The sequence below is a fragment of the Salmo trutta genome, chromosome 15 (genome assembly GCF_901001165.1).
Source record: "Salmo trutta chromosome 15, fSalTru1.1, whole genome shotgun sequence".
NCBI classification, from domain to species: domain Eukaryota; kingdom Metazoa; phylum Chordata; class Actinopteri; order Salmoniformes; family Salmonidae; genus Salmo; species Salmo trutta.
This window is the reverse complement of record NC_042971.1, coordinates 22267839-22283878: the sequence shown is the minus strand read 5'-3', so window position 1 is coordinate 22283878 and position 16040 is coordinate 22267839. Positions and strand designations below refer to the sequence as shown.

General features: G+C 44.5%; 2 protein-coding genes across 2 annotated transcripts in view; one reads left to right on the top strand and one right to left on the bottom strand.

The window, feature by feature from the left end:
- The window catches only part of LOC115148628 (calpain-5-like), a 55185-nt gene that overhangs the window by 12233 nt on the left and 26912 nt on the right, over positions 1-16040 (bottom strand). Inside the window, exons 3-4 of the mRNA XM_029690695.1 lie at positions 8277-8408; positions 226-434 (exon numbers count right to left, since the gene is read on the bottom strand). Coding sequence (XP_029546555.1) covers positions 226-434; positions 8277-8408 — 341 coding nt within the window. The remainder of the gene's footprint in view (positions 1-225; positions 435-8276; positions 8409-16040) is intronic.
- On the top strand, positions 2028-3666 carry LOC115148629 (olfactory marker protein-like). The gene has a single exon (XM_029690696.1). The coding sequence runs from the start codon at positions 2230-2232 to the stop codon at positions 2719-2721; it is 492 nt and encodes a 163-aa protein (XP_029546556.1). The 5' UTR covers positions 2028-2229; the 3' UTR covers positions 2722-3666.

Here is a 16040-nt window from a genome sequence, read left to right as displayed (position 1 = left end):
TGCTACAGTACTGTATCTCTTTATCCCTGCCCCTAGGTGTTCATTACATTTTAATGTTGTTTTTTACCATGACTGTATTACACATTGTCCAATTGGGACAACAAATTGATTGATTGCTTGATGGATGGATTGACCGTTTAAAAACATTTTCCAACCAGACTGTACTACACATTTCCCAATTTGGACAATAAAGCCATTGACAGATTGATTGATTGATTGACTAACTTGGCATAGGCCTTCTCCACCAGTGCGCTCCAGAACTCGTTGCTGTCATCCGAGTGGCAGTAGACCAGCTGGTTGTCCACCGTGGGCAGCCGGTCGTCGATCACCACATCCACCCACTCTCCGAAGCGCCAGAAGCGGAAGTGGAAGATCCCGGCGTACGACTCGGGTGTCTCCGTGTCCCACTCCTGCTCCTTCCAGTCTGGGATGACCTGAAGGGAGGGGGGGGGGGGGGGGTGAAAGAGGGAGCGGGTGTGGGTAGGCAGGATGTGAAGAGGGAGGAGGGGGAGGAAAAAGAGAGTCAGAGTTATGCAAGCTTGAACGAACAAGCCGCGTGCCGGCCGAACTCGCAAATACCACACCCTCTTGTGAGCGAGCCCCCGCTGGACATACCTCTTGTCGCCAACTTGTCACCCCCGGCTAGCCCGCTGCGTTCCGGAGGATTAAGGGAACAAATGTAATGTATCACCTGGGCTCTGGCTAGTATACATCCAGAGGGGGAAGAATACGTGGAACAGGACAGAGGGACGAGGAATGACTTGAGCTGCAATGAAGTACCAGCCAGTCATCCCCTTCCCGGGGGCTCCCCCTTGGACTGCGATGGGCGGTGGGTGGGCTGGGGGGCAAACAAGACCACACTTAGCCCCCTCGCCCACCCACCCGAAATACCCATCAGCCATCAGGGCTAAACAGGAAGTGTAGTAATGAGACGCAACATAATGAAAGTGTACTGCGGAGCGCAGAGGGATAAACTTGATTGAAATGAACCACTGTTCCTCCACTGCCCTTGGAGATACATGCTGGGGAGTGGTGGACTAAGAGCCCCGGTCGGTGGGTCGGTTCTGGCAGGGTGGTTCTGCAGATCGAGGGGCTGTTCTGTGTGTGTGTGTGTGTGTGTGTGTGTGTGTGTGTGTGTGTGTGTGTGTGTGTGTGTAGCAGCTCCTTTAAGAGGAGAGGATAAAAAAAACAATACTGCACCATAGAAACCCAAAGTCATGCGAGAGCCCTTAGGAAGCCAGTGACATAGAGAGAGAGGGGTGAGAGAAAGAGAGAGAGTGAGACGGGGGGGGGGGGGGGGGTGTATCTATCTCGGGTTTCATCCAGAATATAATAAAGCTCTATAATAACTTTACTCTCTCTGCAAAGGATGGACTGGACTCTGGCCAGAAACAGCAGCAACCCCATCCACCCCCTGCCTAATGTTCTGAACATTGCAGATAGAAATATATCAGGTAGAACATATATGTTTTTCCGTCAGATTGAATAAAGCTGCAACGATTTCCTATTCTTTCTATTTCTATCTGAAGTTAAAGTTGAGCAGTGGGAGCTGGTGGTGGGAGAAATCAGAGGACGGGATTATTGTAATGGCTGTAATGGAATTAACGGAATAGGTATCAAACACATTAAACACATTCCATGTGTTTGATACCGTTCCATTCCAGTGACACCAGCCTGCACTGGTTACTTGGCAGACTGACAAAAAAAAATCTCAGATTTCGGTCACACTTAGTTAAGTAAAGTACGCGAGAGAGGCAAGCCTACGCTAGCAGAGCACAACGACGGTACAAACGTGAGACAAAACAAATTTGTGACAAACACACAGCTGTCCCCTGTTCCTCCAAGAGCAATCCCCGCGTCGCCACTGCAGATGTCATTAGCTCAGGTTGCCTAGAGCTCATCTTGCCAACCAAGAACGACAAGACGGCAAGGCCCGCCCCTCATCTCAGGGTGCTGTGGGTGTGCACGAGTGTCTTCCACACACACATACTGTACTCAATAAAGAAAGAGGTAGAAAAAGATAGAGGAGGAAGAGGAAAAGGCCACAGTCCAAAGAAGAGCTGCATCTGGACCTGTGTGTGCCTACCTGACCCGGTTACAGAGAAAGAAAAGAGAAAGAAAAGAGAGAGAACGAGATCAAGAGAGAGTGAGGATTCCTGAGGACTCAGCCAGTCAAAGCGTTTCCCGTTTCCCCCTATCGACCCATCACACTCTTGAACCTAAACCAACATGGCCACACAAGCCACTCTGGAGCTGCCCTTCAGGCCCGACGCCCATCTGACCGAGGTGATGCGTCAGCGGGCCCAGTCGCTGCAGCAGCGTGGCGGGAAGAGGCAGGACGGCGAGCGCCTCCTCCGACCACATGAGGCCATCTACCGCCTGGACTTCTCCCAGCAGGCATTGCGTTTTGCCCACTGGGGCGTGCGGTTGGCACGCTCAGGCCGCCTCACCGTGACTGCCACCTCACAGCTTTGGACGCCCGACCTCACCCACCTGATGAACCGCCAGCTGCTGGAGCCGGCGGGGGTGTTCTGGCGAGCTGAGAGCGACGGCGACGACACACCCGTGCACCAATATGAGGCAGACGCCCAGGAGTTTGGTGAGCGGATCGCCGAGATGGCGAAGGTGAGGAAGACAATGTACTTCCTGCTGGCATTTGAGGAGGGCGTTGGTCCGGACGCTGTTGAATGCTCCATCAGCTTCCAGGTGGACCAGAAGTGAAGACTGTAGGAGGAAATGGCAGACGGAGGGCAAGGTACTAGGCGGACATTTTGGTTATGTTTTATTTAATTTGACTATCCTCTGGCCTTATGAGCAAGTACGTTTGCCATTTCTCTTTTTGTTGTCTTTCGTCATGTTTTTCCACCACCACCATTGCTTTTTGGAGAACAACTTTGTTTTTCATTTAGAATTTCAGTCATTTTCTGCATATGCTACTTCTTCTTAGAGTTAGAAGTAAAGTTAGGGTTAGAGCACAGGTCTCAAAATGGCGACCTGTGATCCAAATCTGGCCGATTTAATGTGGCCTGCAGTAGTTGTTAGAATGCGGTACCACAGGGGAAAGGACAGACAAATCGACCGACCGGAGGGACCACAACCACACACTTCCTCTGGGGTAGAGGAAGGATAACACCTCAACACCTCCACTCCCTTGACTCCATCCCTTCCTTTTTAACACTCTCTTCCATCTCTTCTTCTTCCTGTCTTCCATTTTAGAATAGAACAACCAGCCTCAAACAAAACACAAACCCTTTAGGGATTGCAATATGCCCTTTTCTACTGTATGTAGACTTTCTGTAGGGATTCAGGTAATACTAGTCTAGTGTATCAAAAGACTGGAGCATTTCTGATGTTGAAATTACTATTAAAGATGCAGTAAGTGCTTCCCTTGTGAGTGGACTTTTAAACCCAAGTCTTCAATCATGTTTCCTTCAAATCTTTGTAGAGCGTTCAGAGCCGTACTGTAGCTACAGTCAGTCGAGTCTAGAGATGTGATTATTCATTACTTGTAAGGTTTGTTTGATACCATAACGTGACTAAAGCAACTAATTAGAGAATGACTACTTGTGTGTAATTGATGTGCATTTGAATAAATCGTAACAAAAGACAAAATTATTCTCTCTGTGGTATTTCTAACAGACTAGCAATACAACGTCAGCTCTGATGTTTTTCAATTTCAATGTGTGTGTGTGTGTGTGTGTGTGTGTACGCACGCATGCACATGTTTATGTGTTGGGTGTCTGCCTGCCTGTCTGTCTGCGTGTGTGTGTACTTACGGATCTAATTTTTTCTACTGGCGTCTGACAAACGAGCAGGCTCATCGCGGATGACTTTGAGGGGGTCTGAGTGCGTGTGTGAAGCCATTCTCCACCCACCTGAGGTGGTTAGCAGCTGGGAGGGACACTGTAGTGCGCCAGCAGAAACATAATACCACAGCGGACAGCGGGGTCTTATTTATTAGACAGGAAATGGAAGACAACAGACCGAAAACAGCCTGGACTCGTCCAAGAAGAAACACTTGTTTTAAATTTTCCTGTGATGTTTTTTGCTATGGTTCGCCCTAATGAACACGACACAGACTGGCTTCCTATTACCTCATCCATCTTCGTCTGGCCCCGGCCCGAATGACAAACGACAGGGAGGGGGATTATATTGCCACAGCAACCGGCACTTAAACTCCATCCCTCCCAAAGGTCACCCCGTATTCATAAACATGTCAGAACAGAAGTGCTGATCTACAATCAGTTTAGCCTTTTAGATCATTATGAATAAGATACATGGACGAGGGGGGGACCTGATCCTAGATCAAAGCTCTTGAAGGCTTTATGAATATGGACCGAGGCCACCACAAAGACAGAGCTGAGGAGTGGAGAGGGAGAGATGGAGGGGGAAAGGAAAGAGAGAATATGTTGGTGTGTAGGAGAGACAGAAGGAAAAAAAGAAAACAGAAGGAGAGGTGGGCGACACAAGCGTGTGCACATCCCCCACTCCCACACACACCTAGTCACCCACTCATTCACCACAGAGGCATAAATCAACGCCTGAAATCACAACCAGCCACCTGTTAGATTGACTGTCTCTCAAATCAAATCAAATTGTATTGGTCACATACACATATTTAGAACTAGATTGATTATCTCTCTTTGCGGTTGACCGCTTTTCTCCCAAATGATTCTCAACGCCATTCCTTTTGTCAGTAATGGAAAAGCCATAGCAGCAGAGTACACTGACAGTCTCCTGAGTCTCAATTAAGAGAATGGCCTGCAGTCTAAGAGTGTAATTATTAATCTGAATGCGTCTCCATTGTCCTTTTCTTCCTTATTCAATAACATCAGTTCACAATCACACTTCTTCCCTCTCATACTTACAGTTGCCGGTCACACACACACACACACACACACACACACACACACACACACACACACACACACACACACACACACACACACACACACACACACGCTAATTAGTCCTTTGCACATACCAGCTTCCTGGGGGATCTACCTCTTGGTTGTTGTATGTACCGCTGCCCCATGCCTGGTGTCACTAAACCATCACTGCACTGCTTCCATCATGGAAATGCATGGTCACGCACGCACCAAGTTCATATTGTTGTACTGTTGGACAACATGCCTTTATCTTCAGTAGGTCAAAGTTGATTGGGTTGTATTTCTATGTAAAATATTTCTATGTAAATCATTAATTCCTCATCCTCACTCTGGTGATAGAAGTAGTTGTGGTCCTGAAAACAAAACTGCTGAAATAGCGCAAGCTTTCCAAATCTGTTAGCACAGCTTTATGTACAGTACATTTTAAATAAAAAACAAAAAGCTAATTACTGAGTTGTAACACTTTACTTAAAGCATGCAGGTATAATGCTTTCTAAGTTGTTATAAGCATGTACAAGCCTTTATAATGTCTTATAACAAAGCTTAAGTCCTATTTGGACGGATTCGTTTTACTGGGGGAGCTCAGGTAATGTAATTATGTGCATGAGCACAAATGACCACATCCGTCATTTTAGTCCCGTCCGAATCTGCCATGTCAGTAATATTTTACTGGGCAGTAAGGTTATTATCCCATGCCTCGAGGCCGATACGCAAAGCTTAATGAAGAGCAGTGATACTTGCAAGAGCAGTGTGCAGGTTTCTTATTTTTTCTCATATTACCCCAAACTGCCAGCTCCTCTAATAATACTTATCTTGTGCGAATCGTCATTTAAAGGCAGCTAACCCAGTTCCTAGGTCGTCATTGAAAATAAGAATTTGTTTTTAACTGACTTGCGTAGTTAAATAAAGGTAAAAAAATGTTTTTTAAATAAATAAAAATTCTCACCTAATGACCTGTTCTTCCTCTCCCTGCCTCAACATGGGCGGTGCTCTCTCACACACTCTCTCTACTGCCTGTCTCTGACCCTTGCCATGGCAACCAAATCAATTGAGAATGCAGTCATCAACTGTTTTGTTGCACTTGGGCTTCAGTCAGCAAAGAAGAGGAGTTGAACTGATAGTTCCTTATAACTTGAATTCTCACCTGATTACCTGTTCATTATCTCCCTGCCTCAACATGGGCGGTGCTCTCTTTCGCACGCTCTCTACTGCCTGTCGTTGACCCCTGTCATAATCATATGACCAAATACCTTTATCATATGACAAAAATGACTGGCCTTAGCAATGATGGGGTTAGCTTATTAACATGAATTAGACTGCTTTTATTACCTAAATTATTTATAGCTAGCTAACTGACTACATAACTACCAATCTATTATGAATTGCACAGTGTGCTTAGCTAGCTAGCTATATAAACATTCCTTCATTTACTTACAGTCCTCTGCACTCCCAAAAATAATCTTATTTCCTGCACTTTCTCCTCTTTGGGGTTGGCACCTCCATTAAGGGCACTAGCTACTTTTACACCAGGGTGAGCACTAACTCACTGAGTGCTACTCATCTGAAAATGCTGTTGAATAGGAAAAGGATGGGCCTCCCGAGTGGCGCAGTGGTCTAAGGCACTGCATCGCAGTTGCTAGCTGTGCCACTAGAGATCCTTGTCCCATCGCACTCTAGCGACTCCTGTGGCGGGTTGGGCGCATGCACGCTGACACGGTCGCCAGCTGTACGGTGTTTCCTCCGACACATTGGTGTGGCATTGTGTCAAGAAGCAGAGCGGCTTGGTTGCGTCGTGTTTCGGGTGACGCATGGCTCTCGACCCTCGCCTCTCCCGTTGCAGCGATGAGACAAGACAGTAAGTACCAATTGGATGGCATGAAATTGGGGAGAAAAATGGGTAAAAGTAAAAAAATATATTCAAATTTAAACAAAAAATAAAAGGAAAAGGAGAAGATCCAGATAGTGTGCTAGCTTTGGTGCTGGTTTAGCTAGCTAGATAGTTAACGTTAGCTAACGTTATACGGTTTTACTCTGTATAAATCAATTTTTACACATATCTTCACCAATGGTTCGCTAGTTACACAACAACAGGAATACATTTATGAAATGTTCATTAACTTTTAAACTTTCAAAAAATGTTTACATTGGAGTGCTTGTGAATACCTCTCCTCAGTAAACACCACAAAGAGAAAGAGAGAGAGTGGGTTGTGCGTGATGCTGAACTGTTACTGCAGGCCAAACCATCGCAGACCAATGAAAAGGTTAAGAGGAGAAATTGTGTGTTTCTCTAATGTCCTTACATGCCGTTCTCAACTCTTTTCCCCTTTACCACCAACGGGTCGGCTGCCTCTGGGGATCAGGTGCATTTGGCAGCAGAGGGATCCAATCATAAAATTAGGAGTACTGTGGTGCAAAGCCACATAAAGCCTTTTTTTTTTTACAGTGCAGATTGTTTTTCCAATCAATCAAACTCATCATGGTATATTATTGGGGGGGGGGGGGGGGGTCATTGACCAGTTTCTAATATTTGGGGTCATGACCCCCCCCTGTCTACGTCCACCGTCAAGTTACGCGTCTAACGCAAGTAGCCTACAAATTAATTTACTGTTTTGTCACATATCAACTTTTCCCGTGCCTAATTTTCTTTCAAAAAAATAAGAGGACGATATTGTGCCAATTAATTCATAAAATGCCAAATACGTCAGTTAATTAAATATCTGCATAGACTACAATTCATGGTTCTTATTGATATGCATTATTATTTTGGCTTTCTCAGAACTGTAGGCCATTAAGCCAATATTAGGCTTTCCCTAGACAAGCTGAAATATCTTTACGCTAAGAACATGACATTTTGAATTATAATAATTTTCTTAATTCGGTAAAACTAATCCCGTCCGAATGGTCCACTAGAAAAAACGGACATGCTGGGGTAATAATTTCATAACCGACATATAGTAATACTAGTCCTGAACTAATAGGGCTTTAGACCTACAACATGGTACACACATCCAGTAACTTGAAGGTGTCATGAAAGAATGCTAGATACCCACACATTCATTCTTTCAAAACAACCGGGTGGACCGGAAAAGTCTGCTTTGATACTTTACCTAAACACCAGACTGAGTTCTAAGCTTGAAGGATGCCACAAATGACCATGGCAGTGTACTTCAACTCTACTGAGAGTGTTATAGATAGGTGTTGATTTATCCTAATGATGCTTCTGGTGAGAGGAGTTTTCCCCTGTTTATCCCTTCATCACCAGGTAATGGGGCCTAATGGGTATTGTGTGTGTGTGTGTGTTATAGTTAAGAAAGAGTGTGCATCTCTTGTTTAAGATCACATGTCACACGGGTGCACACAACCCTCCCCACCCACAGACACACTTACTTTAGACCACAGGGACTCTCTGGAGGCTAGGCTGGAGCACGCCGCCACAAACCAGCAGTTTCCCAGCTGGCCCTGGTGCAGGTCGTGCGCACTGATCCCATCCACAAACAGGTGAGGGTCCTCAGAGAGCTCCTACACAGAGAGAAGGAGGGAGAGTGAGAGAGAAGGAAGAAGGGGGAGGCAGGGGAGAGGGAAAGGGAGGGAGAGAGAGTTAGAAAGGTTACATGAGGCCTATCGACCCCAAAAAAATGTGAGGTTCGTCAGTGCGAAAGGGAAGAATGGAAAAAAGAGATTGTTAGACAGGTGAAGATGAAGAGAAAGAGTGAGAGCGCGAGAAAGAGTCAGTAAGAGAAGGAGAAAAAAAGAGGGAACGATATATGAAAGAGAGAGAAATATGGATAGATGGAGAGAAAAAGGGAGAGGGAAAAAAGAGAGAAGACAGATGGATGGAGTGAGTTGCCAGGCCAGGCATGGCCGGGACTCTTTAATTACGGCTCCTAATCGATGGGAATTTAGATGAGGCTCTGCAAAACACTCCACTTCTATCCATCACACACACACACAACATGCCTCTACTGACAGATAGGAGAGAGGGGGAAAGAGAGAGCGAGAGAGGAGAGAGAGCCCCCGACCCTGATAAGTCTGTCTCAGGTCTGAGAGGTGTTGTGGTGAATTATGTGGCGACACAAGAGGATCTACAGGGTCACGGATTTATCTGGGCCGCGCCAACCTGAGCCCCACCGGAACAACCTCTTCACACCAGACACAAAACAACCAACAACACACAGACAGCACTAAAACTACCCCACATAGGGCTACAACTTCCCCAGACCTACAACACAGACAGACAGCACTAAAACTACCCCCGACCTACAACACAGAGACAGACAGCACTCAAACTAACCCAAGGTACTAGACTGGTTCTGCTTTAGCTGTGATAACAGTTGCATGGTTGAAGAGCAGGCCCTTAAGCCATATTGCTAACTATTAACTAGAAAATACTGTAGCTTTCTTAATTTGGGTCCTGGGATCCAGGCAAATACAGGAGTGGGCTAAAGCAGAGAAGACCTGAGTATTGACATGCAGGCCACTAAAATTCCTTAGAGGATCCCAATAAGGATCTGCAGTCAATAGTGATAGGTGGGAGACTGCATGAATAATGTGGTGGGATATCTTTGAGGCTGCGTCCGAAATGGCACCCTATTCCCTATATAGTGCACTACTTTTGACCAGGACCCATAGAGCTCTCGTCTGCCTTAGTGCACTATATAAGGGACAGGGAGCCTTTCAGACACACCCCGAGTCTATGTGGACACTGATACGTGTGACGTGCGTGTGTGTTATCATCTACCTCTCTCTTCGGGGGGGGGGGGGCATGTGCTTTCTCACCCACCAAGTGTGAGGCAATTGTTATTTTCAGCCGGTGTGTGTGTGTGTGTGTGTGTGTGTGTGTGTGTGTGTGTGTGTGTGTGTGTGTGTGTGTGTGTGTGTGTGTGTGTGTGTGTGTGTGTGTGTGTGTGTGTGTGTAGGGACTTTACCCACCAACAATGTGCGAACAGATCCCTGGTGCCGTGCTTCTGACATCCTACTCCATCTCCTAGCATCCCTCTCCTTCTCCCCCCGACCCTCCTCCTCCCTCTGCCTCCCTCTTCTCCACTCTCGCTCTCTGTCTCGGTGTCTTACACCCCCCCCTTCGCTCCCTCCACCCCGCTCTCCTGTGGGGTGCGATAATGAAAGCAGGTAATAGACCAATGTCTGATTGTAGGGCAACAGTGATGTCATCATTGGCTTCTCTGACTAATAGATCTGTCCACAGCCCACTGATAGATTGCCAGGGAGGTGACCGCCTCACCTGGGGTAAAATTCTAAAGTTACCACTCCATAGACCTTATTCACATAAACATGTCACATCTGACATCACTATGACAACGCGCTGGCAATGTTATTCTGAGCATCCCAAATTGAATAATATTGTAATAATTATTAAATGGGCAATTCCAGAGTTATTGATGTTACATTAGCAAAATCCCATTTGCACTCAAACTTTAATGTCTCACAGAATGGACAAACAAAATAGTTATGAAACTTTTGATGTGGGTGTCTATAGTACCCCTTGGGGTGAGTGGATACCCCAAAAAGCAGACTTTGGCATATTGGAGACATAAAGGAAATAAAAAGCATTATGATGTTACATGAAATGGACAAGCTTTTTGGGGAGATTGAACATATAGTGGCTTGCAAAAGTATTCACCCCCACTTGGCATTTTTCCTATTTTGTTGCCTTACAACCTGGAATTAAAATTGTTGTATCATTTGAGTTACACAACATGCCTACCACTTTGAAGATGCAAAATATTTTTTTTATTGTGAAACAAAGAATAAGACAAAAAAACAGAAAACTTGAGCATGCATAACTATTCTCCCCCCCAAAGTCAATACTTGGTAGGCCACCTTTTGCAGCAATTACAGCTGCAAGTCTCTTGGGGTTTGTCTCTATAAGCTTGGCACAACTGGGATTTTTGTCCATTCTTCAAGGCAAAACTGTTCAAGCTCCTTCAAGTTGGATGGGTTCCGCTGGTGTACAGCAATATTTAAGTCATACCACAGATTCTCAATTGGATTGAGATCTGGGCTTTGACTAGGCCATTCCAAGACATTTAAATGTTTCCTCATAAACCACTCAAGTGTTGCTTTAGCAGTATGCTTAGGGTCATTGTCCTGCTGGAAGGTGAACCTCAGTCCCAGTCTCAAATCTCTGGAAGACTGAAACAGGTTTCCCTCAAGAATTTCCCTGTGTTTAGCGCCATCCATTATTCCTTCAATTCTGACCAGTTTCCCAATCCCTGCCAATGAAAAACATCCCCCCGGCATGATGCTGCCACAACCATGCTTCCCTGTGGGGATGATGTTCTCTGGGTGATGAGAGTGGTTGGGTTTGCGCCAGGCATAGCGTTTTCCTTAATGGCCAAAAAGCTCAATTTGAGTCTCATCTGAGCAGAGTACGTTCTTCCATATGTTTGGGGAGTCTCCCACATGCCTTTTGGCGAACACCAAATGTGTTTGCTTATTTCTTTCTTTAAGCAAAGGCTTTTTTTCTGGCCACTATTCCATTAAGCCCAGCTCTGTGGAGTGTACGGCTTAAAGTGGTTCTATGGACAGATACTCCAATCTCACGCTGTGGAGCTTTGCAGCTCCTTCAGGGTTATCTCTGGTCTCTTTGTTGCCTCTCTGATTAATGCCCTCCTTGCCTGGTCCGTGAGTTATGGTGGGTGGCCCTCTCTTGGCAGGTTTGTTGTGGTGCCATATTCTGTCCATTTTTTATAATGGATTTAATGGTGCTCCGTGGGATGTTCAAAGTTTTGGATATTTTTTTTATAACTCAACCCTGATCTGTACTTCTCCACAACGTTGTCCCTGACCTGTTTGGAGAGCTCCTTGGTCTTCATGGTGCCGCTTGCTTGGTGGTGCCCCTTGCTTAGTGGTGTTGCAGACTCTGGGGCCTTTCAGAACAGGTGTGTATATATACTGAGATCATGTGACACTTAAATAAAGTCCACCTGTGTGCAATCTAACTAATTATGTGACTTCTGAAGATAATTGGTTGCACCAGATCTTATTTAGGGGCTTCATAGCAAAGGGGATGAAGACATATGCACGCATCACTTTTCATTTTGAAATCTTTTGAAAGAAATGTTTCATTTCACTTCACCAATTTGGACTATTTTGTGTATGTCTATTACATGAACTCCAAATAAAAATCTATTTAAATTACAGGTTGTAATGCAACAAAATAGGAAAAACACCAAGGGGATTGAATCTTTTTGCAAGGCACTGTATTAGCAAAAGTCTGGGAGTTTGTCATTCTTAGGTAACCCTCCATTATGGATGCTACAGAGTCTGAAATAAACATTTAAATCATAAAGATGTCTTCATGGTAATCTATCATAACACATTTGTTGTCATTTGGAATGCTTTAAAATGTCAGCAGAAGGCATAGTACTTTAGGATTGCATAATCACAGGTAGGCTGAATAGTATACACAGCCAGGCACCACACCCTAACAGATACTTTATCTTAATATATACACTGAGTATACCAAACATTAGGAGCACCTTCCTAATATTACGATATGAGGCCGTGCATTATCATGCTGAAAACATGAGGTGATGGCGGCGGATGAATGGCACGACAATGGGCCTCAGGATCTCATCACGCTATCGCTGTGCGTTCAAATTTCCATCAATAAAATGCAATTGTGTTCATTGTCTGTAGTTTATGCCTGCCCATACCATAACCCCACCGCCACCATGGGGCACTCTGTTCACAACGTTGACATGAGCAAACCGCTCACCCACACTACTCCATACACGTGGTCTGCGGTTGTTAGACCAGTTGGACGTACTGCCAAATTCTCTAAAATGTTGTTGGAGGCGGCTTATGGTAAAGAAATGAACATAAAATTATCTGGCATCAGCTCTGGTGGACATTCCTGCAGTCAGCATACCAATCACAAGCTCCCTCAACTTGAGACATCTGTGGCATTGTGTTGTGTGACAAAACTGCACATTTTAGAGTGGTATTTTATTGTGCCCAGTACAAGTTGCACCTATATAATGATCATGCTGTTTAATCAGCTTCTTGATATGCCACACCTGTCAGGTGGATGGATTATCTTGGCAAAGGGAAAATGCTCACTAACAAGGATGTAAGCAAATTTGTACACTACATGAGAGAAATATGCTCTTTGTGCGTATGGAAAATGTCTCAGATCTTTTTATTTCAGCTCATGAAACCAAGACTTTCTTTACATGTTGCGTTTATATTTTTTGTTCAGTATAGTACTGCCATATATGACAAATGCATTTCAGCATATATTTTCCAAGATAATCTTAGCTAGAGCACCTCATTTCCCAGATATCAACAATTGCATCAGTAAAGTTCTGAAGAATACATCTCAAAGCAAGCACACACATGGTGAATGCATCCATTACGCTGACGATGAAAAGGTGAGAAACCAAATACAGACCATATAAAACCTTGATGAAAGTTAGCTTTACAGAGAACATTTCAAGATGATCCGATGTAAGGTGCATGTTTTACAAAAACGTTTAATAAAAAAACGTTACCGATGTTACATTGCCTGTCCCAGTCACCCCCCTATCTTTACAAGACTGCCGATCAATACAGCTCAATACCGCTGTACTGAAATGGGTTTAGATGAGGTCGTAAATACAGTTCAACGTTGACTCGGAAGTGTCGGCTGGTGGTGAGAGATGGATGGAGAAATGGACTGAAGATGAGAGAGAGGGAGAAAGTGTGTGCGCAGTGCATGCATGTGTGCACGTGTGTGTGTCCACACCATACCCAAGGTCAGTAATTTGCTGATGCAGATGAAAGCAGGTTGCTGCAAAAGCCAACTTTTCATCAGTGGAGAGGAGAACCCCACCACTGCACTGCCACTGCAGAGTCCCCTGAGAACTCTCCACTATCCCTCTCACCACTCCTATTACTCAAAAGCCACTATGGAAGTAATAACCATTAGATGCACATTTTCTCTGCATGTGCTGCCATAGAAATATAATGAATAGAACGGGCGTCCCCATTCAAGTCGATGACGGCATAATGGGTGGACTGGCGGCCATTGCGAGTTTACCCATAAGAGCAAAGCAGGAAGTAAAAACAGGAAGTGTACCTACCCATCAATACGGGCCGTGATTTGTTGATTCAACGGACATTACAAAAAATACATTCCATTGCATTAGCCACCCCAGCTAGCACATTTGGTTCTTTGGAAGCTGTGGGAATGTCCATTTTTGGTTTCCATAGGTTCAGGGAACGAGACCATAAGTTTCCTGACCGGTAAAACTGAACTTTTTTTTTTACGTTCTGAGAACGGAAGTGAAAGTTTTGCCTGTCTGGGAACATACATTTTTGGGTTGCAGGAAGCTTCTAAAACCGTTTTACTATGATTCGCTGAAAGTTTTCTGCTAGCTTATTTTGGGTTAACTGTTTTGAACTCAAAGCACAGATAGGACACATGGAAATTCATTTGCTTAGGCATTAATCATACAAACACATACATTTCTTATTATAAACAGTGGTTCGAGCTCTAAATGCTGATTGGCTGACAACCGTGGCATATCAGACCGTATACAACGGGTATGACAAAACATGTATTTTTACTGCTCTAATGACAATGGTAACCAGTTTACAATAGCAATAAGGCACCTTGGGGGTTTGTGATATATTGCCAACGTACCAGGGTTAAGGGCTGTATGAAGGCACTTCACGTTGCGTCTTGCCTAAGAGCAGCTCGTAGCTGTGGTACATTGGCCATATAGCACACACCCTGGGGCCTTATTGCTTAATTGTGGCACGGCGTCAGTGATATTAGAACTTATGATCTTCTGTTCTCTATCCATGGAATTAGTTCACTACGCCTTCAGGATGGAGCTAGCATGCCATGTTTTTTTTAAACTCATAGAAAGCTGTTCATTTCAGTCTATGCAAACAAACCCCATTTCAAAACAAAATAAGCACTCATTAAGATCAGATGTGGCCAATTAGTGGGCGCGGCCAACACACGGAACATATATAGTTTTAATAACATTCTTAGAACGTTCTCTGACCGTTACTAAATTCTTGTGGTTTTTAATGGAAATTTTTGTTAACATTGAGAATGGAATGTATTATTATTTTTAAATAACATTCTCAGAATGTTCTCTGAACACTTCACAACAATTTGAGACCATGACTTTAAATAGAACCATGAGGAAACCTGTAGGAAACGTTATGCTGATGTATTGAAATTCGCACAGAAAAACATTGTTTAACGTTCTCTGAACTATTTGAGAACATTCCCAATGTCGAAGCAGCTGAAGAACGTTCCTAGAACATTACCAAAATGTTAATTAAATGTAACCATGTTTGAACTTTAAGGAAACGTTCTGTTAAAGTAATGAAGTAATGTTTTTTTGTCAAGTTCCTTAAATGTGCTGAGAATGTTTCAAAGCAACTATCCTACATCATTCCCAGAAAGTTGTGGGAAGGTTGTATGCAAAATAACCATAGGACAACCACACTCTAACCTAGCTCTAAGAAACATATGGTTCTCAGACCGTTATGTGCTAGCTGGAACAGGCTATTTTACAGAGGAGTATGTTTACTTCCAATATTCACTCCCAATATCTGTTGGGTGGATTGGCTCGGCTGTAAAAAAAAAAAAATTGCCTACTGATCTGTCTGTCTCCCTACAGGGTAAGAAATAACGGTGTCATGGTTAATGCTGGCGATGGCTAACGAAATAATTTACCTTGTACTGAAGAGCTGCCACTCCGCTTCATAGTACCTCTGTGACCAAATCAGTTGCCGCCCAGCAGCCAGAGTCATAGCACCAGGCTAGTCGATGACGGTCAGACTAGATCAATAAAACTGCCACAACGATCAGGGAGCTCATTTAGCCCAGATAGGTTTGGCTTGGGAGGACAGCGAACCGAGCTCAGATAAATGGGCTCTGTGTTTTTATTGCTTGTCAGTCATGTCATAGATAACCACAACTAATCTGTAGGCCAGAGTGGATGTAGTAGGGAGAGAAGGCTGAGAGGGATTGCAGTAGAGAGCCGAGAGCAGAGAGAGACGAGAGAGACAGAGAACCGAGAGACAGAGAACCGAGAGGGGAGAGAGAGAAGGGAGAGAGAGAGGAGCATTTTATAGAGGCCTCTTATTTATGCCTGCATGCTCCGCTGTCTTGACTTGTGGCCATAA

Excerpts from the sequence above, each read along its gene's own strand:
- LOC115148629 (XM_029690696.1), top strand. The coding sequence starts at position 2,230 with ATGGCCACACAAGCCACTCTGGAGCTGCCCTTCAGGCCCGACGCCCAT.